Source organism: Cygnus atratus, chromosome 16 (assembly GCF_013377495.2).
Source record: "Cygnus atratus isolate AKBS03 ecotype Queensland, Australia chromosome 16, CAtr_DNAZoo_HiC_assembly, whole genome shotgun sequence".
Lineage (NCBI taxonomy): Eukaryota > Metazoa > Chordata > Aves > Anseriformes > Anatidae > Cygnus > Cygnus atratus.
In genome coordinates, this window is record NC_066377.1 from 11829046 (window position 1) to 11854099 (window position 25054).

The 25054-nt window shown below is 55.4% G+C and overlaps 1 protein-coding gene across 2 annotated transcripts in view; it reads right to left on the bottom strand.

Annotated features, from left to right (window-relative positions):
• ACSS2 (acyl-CoA synthetase short chain family member 2) overlaps nucleotides 1-22289 on the bottom strand; it is a 33060-nt gene extending 10771 nt beyond the window's left edge. Inside the window, exons 1-7 of one of the 2 annotated variants that reach the window (XM_035547936.2) lie at nucleotides 22105-22289; nucleotides 21695-21890; nucleotides 4682-4773; nucleotides 3876-3979; nucleotides 3513-3585; nucleotides 2628-2703; nucleotides 1457-1571 (exon numbers count right to left, since the gene is read on the bottom strand). In XM_035547936.2, coding sequence (XP_035403829.1) covers nucleotides 1457-1571; nucleotides 2628-2703; nucleotides 3513-3585; nucleotides 3876-3979; nucleotides 4682-4773; nucleotides 21695-21890; nucleotides 22105-22228 — 780 coding nt within the window. In that variant the 5' untranslated portion in view covers nucleotides 22229-22289. The remainder of the gene's footprint in view (nucleotides 1-1456; nucleotides 1572-2627; nucleotides 2704-3512; nucleotides 3586-3875; nucleotides 3980-4681; nucleotides 4774-21694; nucleotides 21891-22104) is intronic. The other variant, XM_035547934.2, reaches the window with a different exon arrangement.
• Nucleotides 22290-25054: the final 2765 nt, after the last annotated feature.

Here is a 25054-nt window from a genome sequence, read left to right on the forward strand (position 1 = left end):
TCTAAGCAGCAGCCTTACCACTTCCATCACCTTCCCTAGGTACCCGTCACCTCCAGGCAGGTCTCGGGGCCAGCTGGGTACAGAAGCACAGGGCAGGCACGCAGACCCTGACGGCGTTACACAGGCAACGGAACAGTAAAAGTGCACTCACGGGGGAGGGCGATCTTTTTTAAAGTGTCTGAACAAGAACAGCAGCAAGACCCAGAGGGTAACAACAGGCAGCCCTGCTCCTGCCTCCGCCCGGGAGGCCGCTCAGTAGCCTCACATCACCAAAAGCAGCAGCAGCACGGGGGCTGGCTGCACCGCAGCTTCCCAGCTGGGGAAGCACAACAAATGCCGGCCTGCTCCCATCTTCCCATCCCTTTGCAGCCCCCCTCTCCTAGCAAGAGAAGGGGCAAGGCAGGCCAGCATAACACGGCCAGGCTGGCAAACAGTGAGCGACACCCCAGTAAAATTAACACAGCTGAACAAGCAAAGTCAACCGAAAGACACTTCATCTGCTGGGCTTGTGCCAGGATGTGCAGGGACCTTCCCTCTGAAAGCAGAGCCCAAAGCTCAATCAAACGCATCCCCCAACCACAGCCCATCTCTGGGCAAGCGCCAGCCTGCACGGGCCATATCTATCCCAGCACCTAGGGACAACTCGATGCACCGCTGTGAATTAATTACCAAACATTTAGGAATTGCCAAACATTTAGGGACAGAAGACAATGCCACGTGACATGGAGCACGCTGTTAGTGCTGGGTGGTGATGGGAGGATGAAGGCAGTACCTGGCTGCCAGGTGCAGCAGGGCTGAGCCCAGCCCCAGGAGCTCAGCAGGATGCCATGACTCCTGACACCTTCTCCTCCTTCCACCCCCATCTCGCCACACATCTCTGGCCCACATCCTTTCATCTGGTTTCAGTTGCGAGGGAAAGCCCCAGCCCCAACAGCTGACACAGTTCCTGTGCCAGCTACACAGTGACTGCGTTATTCCCAGCTTACGATTGTTGCCGTGGGGCCTGGGCTCAGGCCCCAAGAACAAATCTTCTCTCTCCTGTTCCCACCGTCACAGCTACAGTGCAGGAAGTCATTGCTCCTTGCACAAAAGGGGAGATAGATACAGGATTAAAATGAGAGAGTCCCTCCCTGGAGAGAGGAAAACACCATCTTGTCCTCGTCCTAGCAGCGTCCAGCCTGGGGAAGCTGCGCCTTGCTGTGCTTTCAGGGATCCCGCAGGTTGGCAGCTAGTGATGGTGTTAAAGAAAGCTGCAGGGAAGGGATCTTGGAAAGACAAAGGAACCCTTCTTCGTACCGCTCACAAAGCAACAACAGCAAGCAGGGAGAAAGCAGGAACAGGAGTCAGAAAACGGGAGCATCCAGGGAAGCTCTCCAGTGGTTTCACACTGAGCGATTTGCTGGGCTCTGACTTACAGAAGACAAAACGCCCCCATTCCCAGCCCCCAGGAGCATACCTGTACGTCCTGGCACAGCCTTTTGAGAGGGGGAGACTTGCTGCACGTCCCGTCCGCTGCTACCTCTTCCCTCCCCATGTGCTTCACCACAATGCACTTTTTCAAAGGGGAGCCCCTGTAGAGGGAAAGGAGCCATCAGCGCGGGCTGCTCAAGCGAAGCCTGCCCTTCGGGGGTTTTAAGGGCTGCACTGAAAGCAGAGCAGAGGCCCTGAGCTGCGTTTCTTAAGCATCATACACTGCCCGTGTGCCCACACCGTCAGCAACGTCAACAACATTCTTCTACAAATTTGTTGCTTTCATTCTACCTTACCAAGCCAGGAGCACTTCGCCTGCTAAACAGAAGGTTACAAACAAGTCATTACCAATGCCTGTCTTCCCCCATCCCAACCCCCAAGGAACGTTATCTGCTATCGTGACCTGCATCTCTCGTCAATGAAGAAGGGAGAGCAATCAGAAGAGGAAGTTTTGGTGTGGAAGTATAAGGATCTAGGTGTGGTCTCCAGTGTGCCACGCTTACAGATGCGGTCACTGTCAAAGTCATTTCACCTTGTTTATTTCCCTTTCTGTAAAATGTGCTGATATCTGCCTGCCTGTGACGTACCAGTATTTCAGCAAAGACTTCTTTAAAATGGAGCAGCTTAACCACGCACCTGAGCGCAGCCAGGCACTGATCCTAAGCACACGTTGGTGCATGCCAATTAAAGTGCTGCTTCCTGTTACACAGCCATTTCCCAGAGCTGAAATAGTTCTATTTCATTACTGTAGAACAAGTGGTTTTTAGGCAAGATTTAAGCCCCATCTCAGCATGTACCACAGCATTGTGTCAGACCATGCGTGCTGTGTACAGAGGTGTGTTATTCCCTCCCGCTCTACAAGCTGCTGCTACAGCACTGGGAGATCTGCCACGGGCTGCAATGATTTGGGATTATACAGTACATCTCCAGCAAATCCTCCCATCCAACACGTGGGCCTCCAGGTCAGAATGGACAAGGGCAAAGTTTAAAGACAATATTTTTAAGACAAGGTAGTTGAACTGCGTGTTACTTTTGAAAGGCTTATTGCAGCTTGTGTCAGACCTGCTCCAGTCTGCCAATCTACAAAAGTTTCCGTTCCCAGTTGTGGGGGAGCAGATTCCAGTAAATGCCCTTCTCACAAAGGAATCTGAACTTACTTGTCTTTACATTTCTGGAGGGCTTCGTCTGCAATCTGCTTCAAGTTGACCAGCTTGTCTCCTCGATAAAAGGCATCTACGAAACAGTAAGGAAAACTTGAGAGAGGCTCCTCAGCCAAGGCAGCCTGGGACAGCTAGAAACAACAGGCAGCTTCACGAGGGCAGAGCAGAACTCATGCACCAGAGGGAGGGAAAGACGACAAGCAGCTGATGGGAAAGGTTTCCTAATACACCCCTTTGGTCTAGAGAAAAGGATGCCAAGAGAAATGGTGAAATTCTTTCCCTGGGAGAGGTTCAGATTTGACCCGACAAGGCTCTTGGGGATATCCTGGGGGAATAATCCAATGTGGCCAGAACGCAGATTGTAAAGTTTAGCGGGTCCTTTCCATGCCATGGATCTGTTAATAGTAACAGCACTGTCTCAGAAAACAGCTGTGGAAAACGCAGTGGGCTTACATGCAAACACCACCACTTCCCGTATTCTTTGCTTTACAAGGTTGGGAGTTGAGATAGGAATTTCCTAGAAACTGGGAAGGGAGGGAATCCTCATATTTGGACTGCCCCATAAATGACACATCTTGCAAACATCTGGCTTATTTTGGAGAGAAACATGGATGAGAAGCATTTGGAAACATGTTATTATCAGCTGGTGACATCATGCTGTACAGGACAAAGTGGGCGGGCTGCTTAGATGCTCGGCTGTACATTCAAAGGGGAAAGCAGTGCTCAAGCACAGCTACAAGCAGCGTAACTGCCTCGCAGCAGCTCAGCTGAAGCACCGCCCCTTTCTCTCCCAATTCCAAGCACATCTGGCTTTTAAAATACAGACCTTTCAGACAGCCAACAGAAACAGCTCAGGGTCAGGGGCACTGAAGCACGTTTTACCTGCCGTAATGAGGAGAGAACAACCGCAGTCAAGAATCCGCTCACAAAGAGAGTTCGCTGAGAAACCTGCAAACTGACAGACCACACGACCAAGTTAACAAGCGACACAACAGGGATGGCCGCAGCTGCGCTGCTCCCCCACCATAAACAATACCACCCAGCATCGATGGAGAGCGCTAGAGGAGCTCATTCCATGGTGCAGAAGAGGGCTAGGAAACAGAGCATTACTTTAGTTTCCATCCATCTTATGGTCAGTGCCCCTCTTTTCAGCTCTTCCAGCTTCTCTCCTCACCCTCCTAAAACCAGGAGCTGCTCCCCCCCAACAGCCCTGCACTGAGAGCGATGCGCAGGGCTTGCTCCTACCACAACGGAGTGAAGAGCCCCGATCCTGGCACAGGCGAGCATGGCTATCACCAGCTCCAGGATCATCGGCAGGTAGATGGAAATTCTGTCTCCTTTCTTCACACCTGTGGAGGGAAAACGGACATGTCATTCATCAAAACGAACACGTTACATCAAAGGAAGCATCTACACAGGAAAGTCAATGTTTATATACACACAATAAAGCTTCAGCTGGAGCTAGAGCTGAACCAGCCTTGCGTGGAACACCTCAGCTCTCCAGGCCAAAGCAAGCGTCCACAGGCATGAGCTTCCACTGCCATTTCCCAGCAATGCCCACGCAGCCGTGGCAGACACTTGAAACGTGAGGAATTTTACGCCAGTGGCGACCAGAAAGAGAGCCCCAGCCTGTCCAGGAACATCAGGCACGTGCACTTTGCCTTTCAAGCCCCACAGCTCTTGTAAGGCGACTGCAATGAATGCTCCACGTTCTGATCAGGCAGGTTCAGTCCCTTGAAGGAGGCAGAAATGTAACCAGTGCCCACTGCTAGTTGGAAAAGTCCAAGAGCAGGAAGCTTTGAGCACAGGTTCTTCCTTAGTACAGCTGACATGAGCAGCACTGACGAGCTTTCACACACAGAACTGGAGATGAACGTGCAGAGCAAACCTGCCTATACCCTCCTCTACAGCTGTGGAAGCCAACGGAGAAGTGAAGCACTTTGCACAGAATTACTCAACAGACTAGCAGCCACGCAGAGAACAGACCCAGTGTCAAAAACCAGCCTAATGCTTTCCCAGTCCTCAGCGCTCCTGTTGCTCCGGCCGCCTACCTTGGTTGCGGAGGACATTGGCAAACTGACAGACTCTGTGCAGCAGCTCGCTGTAGGTGATTTTCATAGAATCCCCAGGGTCGTTCCCTTCCCTGGAAAAAAAACAAGGTGGTGTTTGTTACTGTACAGGCACTACAACGTAACAGTGACCCTGCAGACTCGGAGGTACTTACCCTCGTAGGCAACACCGATGTCCTCACCCGCCCTCCCGAGCACAGAGTAACCAAACCCCAGAAATCCAATTCTGGACTAAAGTTTTCCAATAGTGGGACAATTTAGTCCGAAGTCCCCATCCCCACGTAAGCGACTACAACTAAACACAATCGAACGCCCACAGTGTAAATACGTGGTGCTTTCAGAGAGCAGACGGAGGAAGAAGGGGTAAGAGAACCAAAGCCAAGAGTGCACAGGTCACGAGGAAGCTGGGATCTGTGGTATGGCACCCCTGCTCACACACACTTATGCCTGCAGACTTGTCTGCATGAGACATTGGCCAGTGTTGCCCTGCAGCACCACCCAGCCCCTACATACCTACTGCCTGATGAACTGGGACGGGATGCCAAGGGCTGTCTTATATTCCAAGGTCATATATTTATACACACGTGTATTTGTTAAGTGCCAGGCCTGCTCTGCATTATTTTCTGCCTGTGGTCCTCCACGAATGGTTGGACTTGATGATCTTATGGGTCCTTTCCTAGCTCAGTTATTCTGTGACGCCCCGAACCAGCCCCGGGCTCCTGTAACTGCGGTGCCAGTCCAGCGGGACCTTGGCATTAGGCACCCCAGTGAGAAGGGCCAAGAGCTGCACCCAGAGATAGAACGGAAACGTCACATCCCTGGGGAAATGGTCTGTCACCAACATAAAAACACACCTAGTTTTAACGCAACACAAGGCTTCAGCTACTGCAGAGAAGGAAACGAGGTGGCACCCCCAACAGATCAAGAGATCAGCAAGGAAAAGTTGACGTGACCTCCCACACAGCAGGGCAGCGGCCTCCCACAGCCAGGAAGGAGGGAGACACTTCCCCTGGTCTCTCCCCGGGCAGCCAGCACACCAACACGAGTGACCCCTAGAAGAATAGCTGCGGCTCTCAGCTGACAGTTCCCCTTGAGAAGTGTCCCCTCGACTACGTGCAGGGGAGTGAAAGACAACACCAGTGCTGGGGAGAGGCCAGGGCGCACCTCCACGCGGCTCCGTCCTCAGGACTGCGGCCAGGCTCCCTCTAAGTCGGGAACACAAACCTCACACCTTTAGCATCCCAAACAGCCCCGAGCGCACACAGACACACCAAATTCTAGCTAAAAGCAGCCACTGCTCCCCCCTCCCCCAGCAAGGCAAGGGGAAGGAGAGCTGTTCTGGCACAGGAACGGGTAAGGGAAATACTCCCATTTCTCACGTAATTCCCCAGGAACGGCTGCTCCGCATCAGCACGACAGCAGCAGGGAGCCACGTGCTCTGCCGGCAGATGTGCTCCTGCTGGGAGCGGCGCAAAGGCTGGGGGAGCCCCACAGACACAAGGCCCGCACCTCTGCCCCGTGCAGGGCCTTTCAGGGCTGGTGGTTACACGCGCACGATGCCCGTCGAGAACTGCTCACGGATCTGCCGCCCACAAAGTCAGCTCGTCCCGTTTATTCTTGTGGCTGCCACAGGGCTCTAGCAACCGGCTCCGCTGATACCTGCGCCGATGTGCAGCACACCTCCAAGCGGCCGCCCCCAAAAGGGGATTCCCGGCCGGATCCTTTAGGCAAGTTTGGCCCTTTGTAAGCGCAGAGGAAAGAACCGTGAATAAAGAAACGTGAATACCAAGACTCGTGAGAACGAGCAGCAGCGTTTGGGGCAGGCAGCTCAGCCCTGGCCTGAGCAGCTTCCTCCCCTTCCCCTCCCATAACCGAGAGCGTCGCCTCACGACAACTCAGCTGCGTGACACGAGACCGTTCAACGGGTTCCCCCACGGCCGGGCTCTCGCTAGCGGAGAGAAACCAGGAAATCAGAGGGTTTCCTTTCCGATTTTATTACTCGAGGGTCAAAGAGCTGAGAGCTTCAGAGCTGGGCCGAGCAGCTGCGGCTCGGCTGACTTGAGGGAAGAGCATCTCCTCCCGCTACCTTCCCTCCCCGCGCACAGGGCTCCTCGGGGCAGCAGCGCTGGGGTGGGCGCTGTGCTGACCAGCCTGGGCCAGACACGCAGGAGCACTGCGCCTCAGGGACAAGCCTTGCTCTGAAATCTCTCTCCAGTACAATTACAAAGCTTCCCGAGAGGAGCTGGAGCACTGCAGCCCACTAACCCCTCACCTGAAGGCCTCACTCCCGGGGCTGCTGGGTGTTGTGCAACCCCGAGCCCAGCCCAAGCCTGAGGAATGGCGGGGGGGGGGGACCCTGCCGTGCCCACGCTCTGCCCCAGCACAGCGTTACAACCTCTATTGGAAGAAAAACTCTTTGGGAGGAAGGACTAGAGCAGGCCGCCCAGGGCAGGGAAAGCAGCTTTGCCCATCGGGGCAGCGCCACGAGAGCGGCCCGGGAAGGGGCAGGAGGGCGCTGCTCTGGGTGTACAGCCCGGGAGCCCTCAGGACTGAGCCCGGCAAGGTTTGGCTCCCCACCTCAAGCGCTCGCTGGCCGCGTTTCTCCCGCGGGTTGCGACAGAGCCTGCCCTGCCCTGCCCACAGCCAGGCCTCCCAGGCACCCATTTGCTCCGCGGGATGAGCTGACGGTGGGCCGGGGCCGGGGCCAATGGGGACGGCACAGCCCGGGCCGCCGCGGAGCACGGCTGCTGGGGTGAGCGGCACCTGTCCCGGGCCTGGCACCTCCACGCTGCCTTCCCGGGCACAGCACCCGCTGGGGACACAACCCCACCCATCTGTCCTCGCCCCCATCTCACGCGTCCCGTAGCCCGGTCCTACTCTTTTCCAGGCCACGAGGAGGGGCTGGGGCCAGGGCACGCAGCCAGGCTCGTCCCTGACGCCAGCACCCACAGGGCACGGCCAGAGAAACGTGGGGAGGGAGTGCAAGGCCCGAGGGAAGTTTAAACTTTTGCAAGGGTTTTCAAAGGGCTTTTCAGAGTCCTCCCCGGGCTCCATCCTCGTGACTGCAGAAGAGCTCCACCAGCACGAGGAGGGGGAAACCTCAGGCTTCGGGACGATGAGTTCAGATTTGGGCGACCCTTGCCTTCAGGGAGCCAGGGCCGCGCTCCTGCGGAGGACGCCCGCTGCCAGCACGCCTCCCGCGGGGACCTCGCGGACCTCTCAAGAGCAAGCGATTGTTTCGAGTCTCCCTGCGTCTGAAAATAGCTCGCAGTGCCCGCAGCTACACTCAATGGGCTGCAAGAGCACTCAGGGATTGTTCTGCCCTCTTCTCTGGCACAAAAGCCACCACAACGAAGCATTTCGGACGGGGCATTTAAAGGAATGCCCGCTTTCACGCTAAGAAGTGCTGCGTGCGTCAGAAAGGAGCTTGTGGATTCCTGGAAGCAAAGTTCTGTGAGCATCTTCCCTCCGGTGCCCAGCAGGTAAAAGCAAGAACCATCAGTCCTGAGCATCTCACACAGACTCACTTGTCCAAAATCAGCTGAAAGATAAATAAATAGCACTCAGAAACGGCACGAAAACATGACCACAGTGCTCACCTCTGAGCAGCCCAAGTCCCCGGGTATGTCTTTAAGCACTGCTGATGAAAATGGATGACAGTGGTGGTGCCCGCGACCGCCGGCGTGTGATCTTGGAGCTAAAAGCAAGCCTGCCTCTGAAAACAGAAACCAATTTGCAGCCCCCCAGACACACAGCTAGATGAAACACCCGGCAAAACCCAGCTTCAGCCGAACAGGTTTCTTGTCTCCCTCAAGCTGAACCCTGCATTGACCAGCTAGGGGGATCCAAGTGTCACAAGGTCATCTGGACCACAGCAGGGATGCCCCGGAGTTTTTAGCACTGGAGAAGCCCCCATTTTACATGCCCCGTGCCGCACGGGTGCTCAGCTGGAGAAGGGCCTTTTGTGGCCAGCCAGCCTCCGTCAGCTCAGGTAAACGGAGCCTTAAACCAAACCCCCAGCTACGCCCCTTCCAAGGCCGGGTGTTGAAAACCTCCAGCTCTGTGCACAGCTGAGGGCTTTCCAGCTGCCCGCAGCCATTTGCCACCAGGAGCAGACAGCCCGAGGGCAGCCGGTGCCATCAGCACAGCGGCACCGAGCCCCGGCCGCGCGTCAGGGGCAGCGCGGGCTCTGCGGAGCTCCTCTGCCACGAGCAGGGCCCGAGCTGGGCCAAACGCTGCGATGTAAGGGAGGAAGAGAGCTGCAGATGGGAAGCCCGAACAGTTCTCGCCTCCGCAGCTAAACCACGCTTACAGACAGGCTGCCTGCTCGGCCGGCAGCCCGACGCTGGCGATGCAGAGCCGCAGCCGTGTTTCACCTGGCACACACGTAGCGAAGGCTGCCTCGAGGTCGAGCCTCCCCGTAAGAGCGACCACGCAGGCCAGCGAGAGATTTAGCGTTGCACATTCACTGCACAGCAGGGAAGAGGGGTTGTAGGAGCAGCTACGCGTCCTGAGACGCATCGACTCCAGCAGGGACCCTGGGGAGCCGCGGCGGCCGAGGAGCAGTGGTGTGGGAGCGGGGCTGGGGCTGGATCCACGCCCGGGCGCCTGCGGCGCAGCAGGTTAAGGAGTTGGGCACTCCCTCGAGCATCGGGACTGACTACAAGGTTTTTTAAAGCACCGCTCTGCTCTAACCGCACATAACCGAGAGGGCACTGCGCTGCCATCCCAGCCAGCTGAGCCCATTTTAGCTGCGCAGCTCAGCCGCAGGACAACAAGCGGGACGGGGTGGGGACTTCTGGACCCGCTACGGATCGAGGGGAGCGGAGCCAACAGTAAGCCAACGCTCTTTGGTTTCTCTTTCATCACATTTCTAAGTAACAATTATTTGCATAACCTGGTTGAATCCAGCCCCCTTGTGCAATGCTGACGCAGCGTTTGTGTGGAACAGCAGGAAGCGCAGGTTGCATCAGTGGAAGTTATGGTTTTCAAGGTAATTGCTGATGATAATTGCGGTTCACAGGGGTTATAACACCACTAAGAGAAGCTGGTGCGCAGGAGAAAATGATGGAAGCTGAGCAACTGAAGTGTTAGGCGTCCTCAAGATCTGCCAGAACATCTGCAGATCCGCAGGGTGTCAGGTCACATTAGACAGGGGAAGGAAAAAAATAAATAAAAGATAAAATCATACAAACCACTGCAAACAAAGCGGGGCACAATGCCAGAGCCTACCCAGCCCCTGTAAACACTCCCCCTCTGGACCAAAGGGGCTGAAGATTATTTTGTTCCTCCCTTAAGCTTCTGTGACCGTGTTACTCTCACATACAAGCACGGCCCCGAGCTCACAAGCAGAGGGGTCCCCGATCACCGGGACTGCCAGCTGTCAGTCCCTGAGGACAGCGGGGTTTGGGGCATGGCTTGGCTCCGGGCAGAATCCAGCAAGGAGGTGGCAGCAGCAAGGAAGAGAGTCCCAAGGAGCCAGGTAGAGCTCCTCTCACCTCCCCTTAAGGCCTGCTGGAAGAAGGGGGAGAACCAGGAGGGTGTGGACGATGCAGAGGAAGTGCTCCGGGGATGCTCCTGCAGCAACCAGTCCCTCTGGGGACCCGGCAGGTGTTTCCAGAGCAAAGCAAACCACCTCGAGGCCAGCAGGGGTCATTCGGCAGGCAGCAGGGAGGTTGCAGAAGCTCCCAGAGCAGTTCTGCTTAGTGCAGGGGAGAGGCTCCGCATCTTAGCTAGCGGGGAGCACCCTCCAGGAAACAGGGATTCCAGTTGGAAGGAGGTGGTGGGAGAGCAGAGGACCCTTCCCAGCGATGCAGTGCGATGGGGAGAACTCGCTCAGCAGAGACCTGCAGAAAGCTTCCCGCAGAGCGGACACAGGCACTGGGAGAAGGTCGCTGCAAAGCGCCCCCGGTGCCGCCCAAACCGGAGCACGGTCAGAGCCCAAAACCCCTCCTGAGCGAGGGACCGAGCTGGTGCACGAGGGGACGCGGACAGCAGTCTCCCAGCTCCTCCCCGGCCAGCAGCCCGGCCCCAGAGCAGGGATACAAGAAGGACGGAGCGCTTCCCGGGCCACCTCACGTGCGAGGCCGCAGCGGGCAGCCAGCCAGCCCTCGGCTTCCCGATCAGCCCGGCTCCAGAATTAGAGCCGCCGAAATGCCAGGCAGAGCTTGGCCGGGCCGAGCCGCTGCCGTCTGGGGAACGGGCTCACGTGCACGCCGCGTGGGCGGCCGGAGCCCCAGGCCCTCGGAGCCGGCGCTGACACGCGCAGGCTGCGTGCAGCTAGCGGGGCTCTCACCTGCTCGCAGCCTCCCCCGTGCCATCTGGCCTGGGCTGCGCTCGGAGGGCCGGGAAGCCGGCAGCCTGCAGGAGGGCCTGAGACGGCCTGGTGGCTTGGGACAGCCACTGAGGCTAAAGGAGAGGTGGGTTCGCACCCTGCGCCCTGCTTATCCCAAACGGCACAGGAACAGCGCTGGAGTAGAAGGAACCCTTTAAAAGTCTCACTCCTCACAAGAACAGACGAGGTTGAAGCGGAGGTCTGGGGAGGCCAGCTGCGCGAGCTAATCCGAACAAGACAGCTTCACTGGAAAAAAGGGGATGTATTCGCTGGCACATGGGTCGTTCAATATGGGAATGCTCCTAAACAGGCCGCTCGGAGCAGAAGTGTTTCCGGCAGGGTTCTGCACTCCGGGAGAAAGCTGGGGAGCTCAAGCAGGTTTGCAAAAAGCATTCATGAAAAAGTTTCCTAAGAGCAGGACAGACTGCCCACCCCTGCCATGCTTACCGCCCCACCACCCACCTCCGTGGTGATACACGGCAGGAAATACCCCGAGGAGTTCTGGAAAGGCTGAAGGTTTTTACAAGACGCTTGCCAGAAAGCTCAGCCTCCACATTCCCTGCAATCACACTCAACTCCTGTTGCGTCATGACACAGATCGAGAAAGAAGAAGTTGTGTAACGACCGAGCATAGCCTGGGAGGGGCTGGTGAAGGGGCTTTCAGCCTCTCCAAAAACAGCCGGCAGCACTTCACGAGAAGACTGCTAGGCAAACCTGGCAACAAATCCTGGGGAAAAGAAACACATGTCCACTTAACACCACCGCTTTTCAAATCCATACAGTTAACTCAGAAACCTGATAATTTTCCACTCCGGTGCCCCCATACACACAGGTAAGACCTACGACAACTCCACTGCCAGACCTGTCTCTGAGCCAAACCTTTTCAGCTGGAAGTTGACCACACAGCTATGGGGAACAGGTTCCTCCTGCTGCAAAGAAACCCAAACAAGGCCAGCAAACAGTGCCCAAGCGCTGCGCCGAAGCAGCGGAACGGAACTCGTTTCCAGAGGGACCCTGGGCCACCGCCTGCTTTCTGGCCAGGGAATCGGCCCGCTGATTGCCTCTGGAAGCAGCGGGATGGGAACAGCCTGGAATGAAAACACCCAACACCCTGCGAGGTTGCTAGTGTCCCACAGCAAGATCCAATCCATCTTGCTGTCCTTCCTTCTCATTAAGGACATTCTCAGCTCCTCGCAGCCCTTCAGAATCTGAACAAGTACCAGAGGCATCTAAAGAAATAATATTTATTTTCTGCAGTCCAAACACTATTCGCTTCGCTGTGCCCTGAGCACCGCCTGCAGCACACGACCCAGCCCGAGGTGGACACACAATTCCCTACGATTCTTCCACTCGTCTGCCTGGCTGTGCCCTAAAACCTGCTCCAAGCCCCCTTCTCCAGGCTGTAGGATGCTCGGACAGCTCTGAAGGGACCACCACCAACTAACAGCACCGTCGTTGTCAACCAGCCCACGTCAGCAAGCGAGGAAAGCCGACGGATGGGGCTTGTACTGCTCGTGTTCCCACCTGAGCGCCTGATGCTCGGGAGGCACGTTTTTAGCACTGCCAGCAGCCGCTGAGGCCCTTTTCTAGAAGGATCTTCTATTGCTTTGGCACATTTGCTCAAACAAGGCAGAGAGCTGACAGCCCCCCAAGACGAATCCCCCGGCGGTGGTGCCAGCAGTCCTCCCGCGCTGATGGGAGCGGGTTCAGCAGCGAGGGGAGCCCTCCTGTCCTGCAGCTTCACTTGTTCCTGCTGTTTTTTTTTTTTTTTGAGTAACCGTCATGTAAAGAGAACACGCATTAACCCTAATTAAGTTCTTTAAGTATTTTACAACACAAGACAGCCAATGAAGAACAGCAATTGCTTATTACCTGTTTTATTCAGAGCCAGCTCCATTTACCCTTAAAACAAAAGGCCTGGGGATCACAGGGTTGTGACAGAGCTGCTGTGCAAGGTCAGAGAGCTTGGCCGACCTCAGCCACCACCGCTAGCCCTGCGAGCCAACCCCTCTGCGTGCTGCAGGACAGCGAGATAGTTTGACACGGGAGGAAACATTTTAGATGTTTACCATAAGTAATATTGTCAGAGGAGCACGGACTATTTTTACCAGCCCAGCAGAAGGAGAGCTTATTTCCAGCACCACACGGCTGATGCCTTGTTTAAACAGTTTGCAGCCGGGCTACGAAACGTATCCTGGACGAAGCTGGGGTAAGTAAACTAGCCAACAGGCTGCCCGCAGCTGGCGAGCACCCCGTTTTGGAAAGTGGTGCAGCTCTGGGCGAGCATGCTGCCAGATTTTCAAGACGCAGAAACACTGAAGGCCAAGTAAGCTGGCTTCAGGGGGGCTCAGAAGATACCCACCGAGCCCACGATAAGGAGTCGTGCCTTCAGTCAGGTTTTCGGAGGGCTGTCAACTTCATGCCTCAAATCCCTGCAGGTGATGGGCAGATGTCACCTGCTGGCCTGCCCTCGCACTCTGTATCACAAACATCCCCCGGAGGATGGGCAGTCGCACCAGGAGGGCTGAACCACCGGGTATGCGGCTACAAAAGGGCAGCCAGGAAGGCAGCTGAGCTCCCTGCGGGAGTCCCCTGCAGAAGGGAGGTGGCACCTGCCAGCAGGACGGGCTCTGAACCCGCAGAGAACTGCCAGGGCTCCTGACTTCGTCCCACACCACCTGGTGACATCTCCAACAAACGGCGTGCAGAAATGCAAACGGAGACGGAGAGCCTGCCCCGGCCAGGTGTAACAGCTCTGACACGGGACTGACTGAACGTCAGCTCCTTGTGCTGCTGAGAGACTTCATCAGTGCCTTGGTAAATCAATACTGCAGCCTCACAGCTCCGGGCACAGAAAGCCCACCAGGCACAACAAACGCAGCTCCCCACGAACAAACTGCCATGCTTGTAACAAGCACCCATTTGCACTTCTTGTAAAGCCTGACCACTTTGTCCCCTGTAAATGCCCCCACTCCGAGCAAGCCTCATCCGCTTCAAGCCTAATTCCTTGCCTGCGTCTTTGCCTTTCACACGGCGGTGCTGGAGGAGAACATACAAACCATCCACGCAGCCAAAATAATCAGGTTTTCCAGTCCAGCGAGCAAACTGAAGGCTCTGATCTTCCCTGTAAAGGAGCATGCCCTCGATCCGTACGGGAGGTCAGCATCCTCGCTGTCCGTGAACTCCATTTATCCACCTGCAGTTTCAGTTCCTCTGCCAATCCTCACAACATGCAACCCTTGCGTAACCCCAGCGTCCCTCCCAGCAGGGAGCAAACTATTCTAAGAACATACCCAGGTGCCTACAATGGCTGCCAGAGTTGCAAGACGCAAGTTTCACAGGCTGTGAGAAAATCCAGGAGCTCCTGGACTTCCCCGGGTAGTTATTGTGCAACTACACACCCAGAAGCGCGCAGAGAGGTGGCTTTGGGAAGGGTGCAAGCCAGCGTTAGGGCAGAGGTACAAGAAGCAGCTCCAGAAAAATTACTAAGTTGCTTGTTCTGAGCTACAGCCAGACCCTGTCAGTCCAAAGATGAGCATGAAGAAAAAAATACCAGCTGGTAAGACAGAAGCAGCCGCAGGTCTCACCCTGCGGCACTGCACTGCAAGCAACGGGACGCTGACAGCCCCGCAGGCAGGATCCCGTTAGGCGAAGCCCCAGCACCGCACCCGTCAGAGCCAGGCCCCGGGCTTCGTCTCAGCAGCAGCAGCAGGAGATGCTGGGGGGGGCACATGGGCCTGGCCCCCGTTGCCAGACCAGACAGCAGTAACACTGGGGAACCTGCTGTGATCCTGAGAGAGGAAGCAAAGGGTGAGGCTAAACCAGCTTGATTAGAAGGCCTCTCTTCTATCCGTGGCTAAATTAGTCTCTTGATTAATATCTTACAGGAAACCTCACGAAGGCTGCCTGACAACAGCTCCGTCCACATGCTCACCATCACCGCGGCGAGCCCCAGCGGCTCAGCACGCAGCCCTTCTCCTCGCAGCAGCCCAGGCAGCGCAGGGAGCTCACCCCCATCCCGAGGGGACACGAGGCAGGTCACCCCGCTGCTCCCAGCGCCAGGCAGAGCCCCGGCGGCAGCAGCACGCCGCACACCCCGGCCAGCAGCCCCGCAGCTTCACATTCAGGTTCCTGCGGTCCTCTGGAGCACGTGCCATCTAATCCCGGGCACTCACTGACACCCAGCTTGTTTCTCTGTCAAATACTTCCTGGCTATTCCTTCATATTGATACAGCCAGAGAGCGTAACCCTCTCAGCAGCAGCCACCAAGAGCTGCAGAGCAAACGGCTGCAAACAGACAGCTGGGACAGCCCAAAAGCAACCTGCTCTGCTCGGCGTTGCCACCGGCTCGTGCTCCCCGGCAGGAGAGGCTGCTCGTACAGCCCCTCTCTCCTCAACAATCGCACCCGTGCTGTCCACAGGCTCCCTTTTGTTAAAAGGGGAGAAAAAGGCCCCATTCTGCCAGCCTGGGCCTCGCCAGCTGCTGCTGCAGCCCGAGAAGTCCTCGCGCATTGCTGCGCCCCCACATCGCTGCCAGCGGCCTGCCAGCTGCCGGAGACCTCCCGGCAGGACCAGCACAGGCTCCGGGCTGAGAGCACGTCCCAGTTCTCCCTGCTCTCGTTCCTGCCCTGCCAGCTTCCCAGAGCACACCCTGAGTGGGACAAGGCTCTGCAGAGGGAGAACAGGGCTTGAGATCTCAGAAACAAGCAAAGCATCCTTCCCGGCCCCTCTCAGCCAACTGGCACGTGCACCTGACGGGGACGAGTCGAGCTCTGCTTCCAAATCTGCCCTCAGAAGGGAGCAAACTTGGTGTGCCTGCACCTGCCTGCTGTCTGAGTAACGTGGGGCTTCAGCACTGACTCACAGCACCCAGGAAAGCACAGCCTGCGCATCGCTCCTGTGACTGGAAGGGACAGCAGCAACCCGAGGAAGGCATTTTGCTGTTCTCACACGCTCAGTTCGTCCTCTGGCACAATCTCTTAGGCGGAAACTGCCTCAGACTTCACTAGAAACAAAGAGGATGTAGGACGCAGCACAGTAAGCACGAGCCATTAACAGAAACGCTCAGGACACAACCACCTCAAGATACGAGAGCAGAAAGCTGGCAGATGCCAGATCTCAGCACAAACACACAGCCCCCAGAAACAGGCTTCAGACCCCGATCAGTGTTTTCCATCCGCTCGGGCCAAACCCTTGTGCAGGCCTCACGAGGCTGCCCTGGGGCAGCACCACCTCCCCATGGCACCTGTACCTACCAGCATGACACCAGCCAGCTCTCGGAGCAGCCCGGCCCGGCTCCAAGCAGCCCGCAGCTGAGGACAGACTGCATCCAGCAAGAGAGAGAGGCCCCAGAGCTGCAGCTGAGGACGAGCTACCAGCGCTCCTGTCCTAGCGGGCACTCACACGAGCATCCAAACAGGCGCTGCTCGCACAACTGCCACGGCACTAACCACACCGGGGTGTGACTGTCCCTGTACTGGCACAGGAAGGATTCCAAAGAAATAAGGAAAAGCCACCCCTCCTCGACACCTGGAAGCATCTGACCTCCTTCCTTTAACACCAGGCTTCTGCTGCCGCTCCCCGTAGCCCCCGAGCAGCAGAGCTGGGAAGGGCCCCGCAGAGCAGAGGCGTCCTGTTGGAAGGAAGGAGGACCCTTGTTCTCAAGGGCTCAGGTGCCACAGAGAGTTCTGTAACACCCCCTGCCACGCCGAGAGAGGCCGCAAAACCCACCAGCAGACAGCTCTGCTTCCTGGGGTGGAAAGCTAGGGCTGTCACTGCCCTGGAAGGAGCACACAAGATGCGCGGCTTCATAGAGCAGGAGTACACTCACCGCGCGTTATTACCTGCTTCTGGGACACCTAACCCACCCGCTTGCTGGAAGCGGAGCACTGTACTGCCCAGCGATGCCTCCAGGATAAGATCTGCCAAGACCACAGATCGATCACGCTGCTCTCAGCACACAGCGGGGAGACTACACAGCCCCCTGAGGATGCACCCAAAAATGCCCCTCTGCTCTGACCAGTAGGGCCACCCCCTTCCCCAGCGAGCATCCCCACCGGCAGAAGGGAGCTGTGCAGGGCCCGGGTAAGACCCCAAACACACGGAAACTTCTCCACAATGGCCCTTGCTGCTGCAGCACTTACCTGGACCCCCCCTGCAGCAGCACTGGGTGCAGCTGTTTGGTGGCAGCCGCGCTTTGACTGCTCTCAGCAGCATGCAGGCACACGCCTGGAGGTGCGTAGCAGTAAACACAGCTTTCCCAGGGCTGATTTGATTATATATATATCTATATATATATATATTTTTCCCCCTTCAAACCAGCTGTGTGATTCAAGGACATGCTCTCACTACCAGAAGAGTGTTGAAAGAGGCTGTGTCACTCAAGTATGACAAATCATCCAGGAAGTTACCAAAGAAAAGTCAGTTTGGCACAGGACTTTCAGATGTCCTGAAGCCAGCGGGAGTAGCAGAGCTGAGAGCACTGTGTAGAAGCTGGCTACGATTAAGTACCTCTGAAACTCTTGGTGTGAACAGCCACCACCTTCAGTCACAGCATCCGTGTGCATGACAGTAACGGAACACTGACACCTATGAAGTTATCTAAAGGAAGAAAAGAAAAACAAAACAAACCCACACTGGGTTCTGGAGGCAAAGCACTGATTGTTCTCAGCAGTTTCAGGCAAGCTCATTCCTGCAAGCAGAAGAGATCCAGATCTTTGCAGAAGAAGTGCAACTGAAGTACAGCAGCATCTGGCTTCATTTTTGGCTCAGAGATGGCTCATCCCAGAATCAAGCACTCCACCGTGAGCTGTGGGCTGCCACTCTGCTAACAACAGCCACCAGATCAAGGACACAGCAGGGGAGACGTCGTCCCACCGGGCCCCAGCAGCATGCTCACACTGAACAGGCGTTCAGCTTCGGCTGAGCACTGAGCTACCGAGGACAATCTGTATCCTCTCTGGAAGACTGCTGCCAAAAATAAAATAAAATAAAATAAAAAAAAAAAAACACAAAACTATTTCCAGTTTCTTAAAAAAAATCTAGCAGTGATCAGGGAGTAGTGTTTTGTTTTCCAGTTGATTTTATTTTACTTAAAACCATTCTCTAAGTTTATGTCTTACAGAAAGATTTATTGGAAGAAGTCTTACGACTACAACCCCCTAAATCCTTTTCTACATTTAGAAAAACAGCTTCATTTTATCTTTGCATGTTACGCTTGCTCAAGATCCAGACTGGGATCAATTAGCAGTTATTCTCTCCTTTAAATAAAGCTGCAGTAAGCTCTGGCTGCCTTCACTACCCTTTGCTTCTCCTTTCTAAACGCATTACTCCATATGAAAACACAAGAAAACAAAAAACCTACATTCTTCCAAAGCCGGCAGAAACCAGCACCCTGCTAAACCCACGCACCTCGGCAACGGGGAGACAAGAAGTAGCGCGCTGAGCTCCATCTCCTGCCCCCTAGTCCCACCAGGACTGCAGCTGGGCTGACTGGTTTGGGAAACAGAGCTCAGAAATGAGCGCTTCAGCCGTGCCCAGGCCACACAGACAGCATGCTTCCTCCACGTACCTCTGCACCCCAGAGCCTAATTAGCGAAAATACGGTAGAGCTCCATACTAGGTGTTTGGCTTCTTGAATTCCCAACTGGTTATATTTTTACCTCCACAGCCTCACCAGACAGAGGTTTATACTAGATCATTAACAGGCGTTTCAACACAGACGTGAGGGTTTGTCTGTGCACTGCCGCGAGTCCCACGCAGATGCCCTGTCCCAGCCGGCTGCGCAGAGCCACGCGTGTGCAGTGCCCACGAGTGCCAGGGCAGGTACCTTCCTGCAAGCAGCTGCAGCACCGTTGCCTGCAGACTTTCCACGCAACGATGAAAGAGATGTCGCTTTTCAGACCAGCACTTTATCAGAAATGTTTCCTGGCTCTTCTGTTCCTTTTTAGGCTACACCAGCAATACCAAGCAGAAAGAGGAATCAAAAGCAGCAGGGACAGAAATACTTGTAACGTTCACAAGCAGCAAGAGATATCGTAGCGAGACAGGCAACGGAGAACCAGCATTTCCTGCAACTCAGGGTGGTCATTTTGAACTCAGCAGTGCTAACTGCACCCGGGGGCGATACCACAGCAGAGTCACCTACGTACAAGTCCCACAGCATGAAGCAATCTCACGGACCGTCCTCTGTGCCAACAGAGCAGCCCCACGTCTGAGTCAAACAGCTCGCCAGCGAACCTGATGACGGCGCTGCTCCAACAGCCTGGTGGCCAACGCACATCCCTGGGCTTAGACCCTCCAAGCAGGGCTGAGCTGTGCCCTCTGGGACTGGCAGTGGTACAGGAGCCTTCAGAGCAGCTTGGCGAGAGCCCATGGGGATGAGCTGCCAGCTCCTTCCAGCCCATGCCAAACTTAACACAGCCACAGTGAGCTGTTCTAACTTTTGTCAGGACACATTTCTCCTCAGATACGCTCAGCGGTGCCTGGAAATGCTATTCATTTTCCTGCTTTCTCTCTGAAAGCAAAGACCATGACCTCGCATCTTTTCAAAGCTTTCATACAGCTGGGGCAGTCAGTGATACCTCAGGGTCATCTCAGCCCCTTCTTCTCCTACCCAGCTCTACAGACATCCTTCGAAGCAAGAAGTTGGCCAAGGCACTTCAAAATCCCAAGTTTTTCCTTGGAAACCTCTCTGGCTTGCAGAGGCTCTCATTCCTCTTCTGACCTTTCAACCAGTCTGACAAGTCTCAAGAGTTTTTAGAAAGCCAGGCTTATTCAACAGAGTTTTTAAAGGCAAAATGCGGAAGGACAAGATGACAACAAGTATATTTTGTTACTGAAGATAAAAGCATGTGTCCAGAGAGGCATGTGCATGTTCCCAGAAGGGTGATTCTACAATTAACAACCCTTAGCCCTGCTCCTTGTACCACAAGTTTGCAGGTCAACGCTGCACACATCATGCTCAGTGTGCCTCTTCCACCCCTTGCACACCCCCACAGCTGACAGCTCCAGACACAGAATCAGCCATTCGTGACAGACCCAACTTGGGAGAGTTTATCCCAAAGTTGTCATCGAAAACTGCCTGCTAAGGATGAAGACAGACTTGTTTTTAGCATTGTAAACACCACAACTGACACCCACCTATGCACTGCAAGTATTGCTCAGCATCAAACACCGCGCTAAGGCTGCCAGAAAAGCTAACAAGAAAAGCCTTTACTAAGACAAAATTAGAGCTGTAGGCTGCTGCCTAACTGCCACAAGGAGATTTATGTGCAAGAAGGATGCAGGATGCGCCCACTCCCTCCAGAACAGCTGGCTGCTCTGGCTGCCCAGGAGCCTGCCAAATGGTGCTGTTTGCTGCCACACCTTTACCAGAATGAGTTTACAAAGGCATTTTCATTCAGAAGCTGAAGTCATTTTACATCTGAGTGAGCTGGCACATGTGTTTGACTAGCAGGGAAGTAAATACTTTCCACCATTTCACCTGCGTACTATCATCAGTATGATTATTTGCTAGGCAGCAAGTGTAATTCTCTTTTGCTGAAACAGTAGCTGTACGGATAGAAACAGCTTATATGAACCCAGTTTTACAATTGCAGCCACAACAACACTTTATGAGCATGTTTCTTTTTGTAGTAGAGTAGCCACAAATCACCTAAAGGTAACAGCCACACATGGTGGGGACAACTCTTCAGCTGCACACAATCACTTAGAGAAGGACCACTGATCACCATTAGAGCACCTGGTGTTTTTACTGAAGTGAGGATAAGACTTCTACAGCAGCCCCTCTGAAGGGACTCAGATTAACACAAATTATTGCATCCTAACAAGCTGTATTTGTTTCATTTTGATTCTGTGCTGCCCCACACAGTCAGGGGAACACAGATGCAGAGTAAACACATACTAATTCAAGGGAGCAGCCAAACACGAGTGGGCAAGGCACTGTCCTCAACCTGGGGGCACAGCTGTGATGCCAGCTGAGCTCATTCTGCAGTGGAGCACTGGTTCTAGACCTCACATATCACTAGAGAAGCTTATTTGGTATCAATATGAAAAATTCTACTCCATAGAGCTTTTCAAACTATGAACTACTCCGGGGGTAGAAAAAAAAAATACAAGTATGTTTCAGATAAGGCTAGGAGTTAACTTTTCTTCCCAAAGGTAAGGTCTGAAAAGCCAGCCTTTCGGACAGTATCACAACATCACATACGCTCAAGTGCAAGGAATCAATACAGAAGGTTTGGGAAAGTACCTTTCTGCCACAGGAACAGAAGCTTGCCAGACCCACAGAACACAGCAACAGGTTTAACTTGCTTTTTGACTGTGGATGTTGGCTGTTCCTGACCCCATTTCTTCCATCCCTCTCTTCCTACTCCACGGGGGCGTTGTGGCACCTGCCAGGAGAGCACCCGAGGGCTCCCAGCAGGTACAGCCCAGGAGAGCCAGGAGCTCCCCACCACCACGCCGTGCTGGGCAGCGCAGCTCGGTCACACAGCCCCTTTCAAACACGCAGAGAGCAAACACCTGCTGTATCTACGCCAAGATCAAAGCCTCTCAGGTTTTATCGTGTTTTAATTCACCTCAACAGCAATCAATACCATTTGTACGCTTCAACATTATGTTCACACACTTCCCACATCATAGTAAAAACGGGAGTTTACCAGTAAAAAGCAACTTTGTCCCCAAGCTTCTTCTCGCCGACATTCCTATCCAGGAGGTTGTAGCAGATGTTGGTCGTCGCCCCTTTCATCCACTCAATGAAGATCTTCCCCTTCGTCACATCGAAGTTGTACTTCAGAAACGGCCCCGAGTGCTGGCGCTTCCAGTAGAACTCCTTGGCAATGTCACCCCAGAACTCTGCAAAAGCAACGGCCGGAGCATATCACCCAGGAACCCAAGCGGATGAGGGGAAAAACAACAAGAACGCTTCGCCTCCCCGCGAACACCTCCGAGAACTAACGGGCAGCGCGGCCGCCCCCTCCCGCTCCCCTCACCGAGGCCGCAGCCCCCGGGCGGCTCCGGCGGCGCCGTCCCGCGACCGCCCCCCGCGGCGCCGGCCCCGGCCCCTCACCCTGCGGCTCCTCCACGGAGCGCTGGTAGAGGCGCTCGTAGTGGGGCAGCGAGGGGACGTGCGCCGCCGGCAGCAGCTCGGGCCGCGGCGGGTAGAGCCGGGCCTGCTCCTCGGGCTGCACCATGGCGGGCGCCGGCGGCTCTGAGCGGGAGGGCGCCGCCGAGCCCGCTTCAAAGCGGCGCGGAGCCGGGGGCGGGGATCGCGACGGGGACGGGGACGGCGGGGACCGCCCCTCACCGCCCGCCCGCAGCCGCGGCACCGCCGCCCGCACCCGGCTGCGGCCGGGGGGACGGATGGCCGAGTGGCCCGCGGCGGCGCGTCCCCGCCTGTGTGCCCGCCGGTGGTGGCCTCCCGTCGGCCGTGTCCCCTCTGTCGGTCGAGAGTCCCTGTCAGCCGTGTGCCCCTCGTCAGCCCTGTGCTCCTGTCAGCGGTGCGGCCCCTGCCAGCCGTGTCCCCCCGTTAGTGGTGTCTCCTGTCAGCCGTGTCGTCCTGTCAGCAGCTATGTCCCTGTCAGCCAGTATGTCCCCCTGTCAGCTATGTCCCCCTGTCAGCCATGTCTCCCCGTCAGTGGAATCCACCCAGTCAGCCATGTCCCCCTGTCACTGGTGTCCCCCCACCAGTGATGTCCCACCATGCCATCAGTGTCCCCCCCGTTAACAGTGCTGCCACATCAGTGACATCTCTGCCATCAGCAGTGTCCCCATGAGCCGTGTCCCCTCAGGGCCAGGTCTCCCCTTGCCAGGCACAGGGGAACAGCACAGGGTGCTGTGGCTGAGAACCTCCTTCACCCACCCCAAATCCTTCTTCACCCAACAAAAAACCTCCTCCAGCTATCTCAAAAGCACTCAAAGGACAAGCCCCTGAGCAGCCCATGCTGTGGGGACTGTGTCTGGGGAACTGCTCACTCTGGGGACATAGGCAATTTCTGTGGTGGTTTGGGCTGGGGGCCAGGAGCACTCAGAAGATAAAAATCCAGAATCTTGAACTTGGCACATATTCCTGTCAGCGATTAGGTCCAGCCTATTCTGGGATCCTTGCTATTTTCCATGTTTAATGCACTCCCTGGGAGCATCGTGTTGCTGTACACTACAGGAACACAAACCCACAGTTTCCCAGCCCGGGCTCTCTCCACAGGCAGATGTGATACAGATACAGCGAAACTCTGCAAGGTATCTCCCACCACCAGCCAGCACTATTGTTTTCTCCGAGTTCCCTATTACAAAAAGATGTTTCTGAAGAAAAATTGAATTCATCCCCGCAACCTGGGCACCCTGGCATGGATGTTTTAGGAGCTATGGGAGTTATGACACCCCATGGAGTTGTGGGCCAGGCACAGCCCCAAGAGCTTTGGGGTACACGTTGCACATTGTTCAACTGCTCCAGCTGGAAAGTGGACTGGTCCTGTCCTGCAAAGAGGGCCAGCGTACCCCACTTACACTTAGCCCGACACTTCTAAAGTCCTTCAGAAGCCACCTCACACTGAACATTTTCCATTATGAACTGCCAGCCCTCAGTATTAGCAGCCTCAGTCTGGAGGATTTTGCATTTACAAGCAGGGCTTGGTGGTTCCCTAACAAACCTCCTGGCTCCCCACGTGCCAGGCAGGCCCCCCCCCAGTTCACCCCACTGCTGGGAATGGGCTTTTTGCTCTTCTGCCCTGGGACAGGTGCCCTGACACTGCTTTGCATGTTTGGGAGGCACCTTCTGGTTTCCTTCCTTCCTTTCTGCTTTTGCTTCCAGTGATTTGCCCAGCTGAAATTCTCCACCGGGCTCAGTGACAGCATGATTTCTCACAAGCAACTGTTGCCTGCTGTGGGCAGGACATACAGAGCCCCGAGGCCGGGACAGCACCGTGCCCCAGCTGTCCTCCATCCAGCATTGCCCAGCCTGGGCTGCCACGGCTGGAGGAGTTGTTGTTGTGCTGCAGCCGTCCCCAGCTGTGGCCAAGAAGCTGCCTGATGGGGAGCAATCACTGCACCTCTCGCAAACCACCTGCAAGGAGGAAAACTGAGAATAGCCTCCTGGGCACATTTTCCCATGCTGTCTCACAGGAGCCCGATAATCCTCCAAATGCCTGTGCACAAGGCTGGGAACCACACTGTTGTTTAGACAGCACCATGGCATAGACATGACCCTTCCCAAACTTTCATTTCAATGGTCCACAGCCAAAATACGGACATGTCCTGGCCTCCCTGCAATGATTTCTTGCTGCGTGACCATACTTTGCTGCTCCAGCTCCCTCTGCCCCAGCGCAGCTTGCATCCAGCTGGGCTCCTGCCCTGGAGCTTGGTGGGGCTGCATGCTGCAGGGCGTGCTCGGAGCTCAGCCCCCAGCTCTGCTCCTGACTCACCAGGAAACCCCAGGAAATCAGCTTCGCTTCAGGCCCTTCGCTTCCTCTTCCTGTAAAGGGAAAAAAAAAGCACATAAATAAGACACATTAATGCACATTAAGGTTGCTTGCAGAAACTCAGGGAAAAAGAAACCAATGCTGGGCAGGTTACGTGGTGCCTTGCTTGCCCTGTCTGCAGGGGTGCTCTGCCAGCAGCCTTTGTGTGCAGCTCCCACCGGAGCTCAATGGTGGCTGTGGGACACCTCACTCCACGGTTCCTGACATGCAGAACCTCAGTCCTAGAGATCCTGGAGGGGGAAAAGAGAAACTGGAATAACAGAAAATCAGGCCTCCTGTATGAAGCAGTGCATGGGAAGCATCTTTGCATGGGGAACTTGTGTTAACTGGGACAAAGCAGTGCTTCAGTAGAACAGCTGACTACCTCACCCGGGTGGCTCCAGCCAGGATTGTGGGGTTGTCCTTCTTGCTGGTCTAATTACCCAGAAATGGGTGGGAGACACATCCTCATTCTTGCAAACAACCGAGCATATCAGATATGTGGTAGCTTGAAACAAGCAGCATTCTCCGCCCTCCACCCATCATCCTCCTTGCTTCATCCAA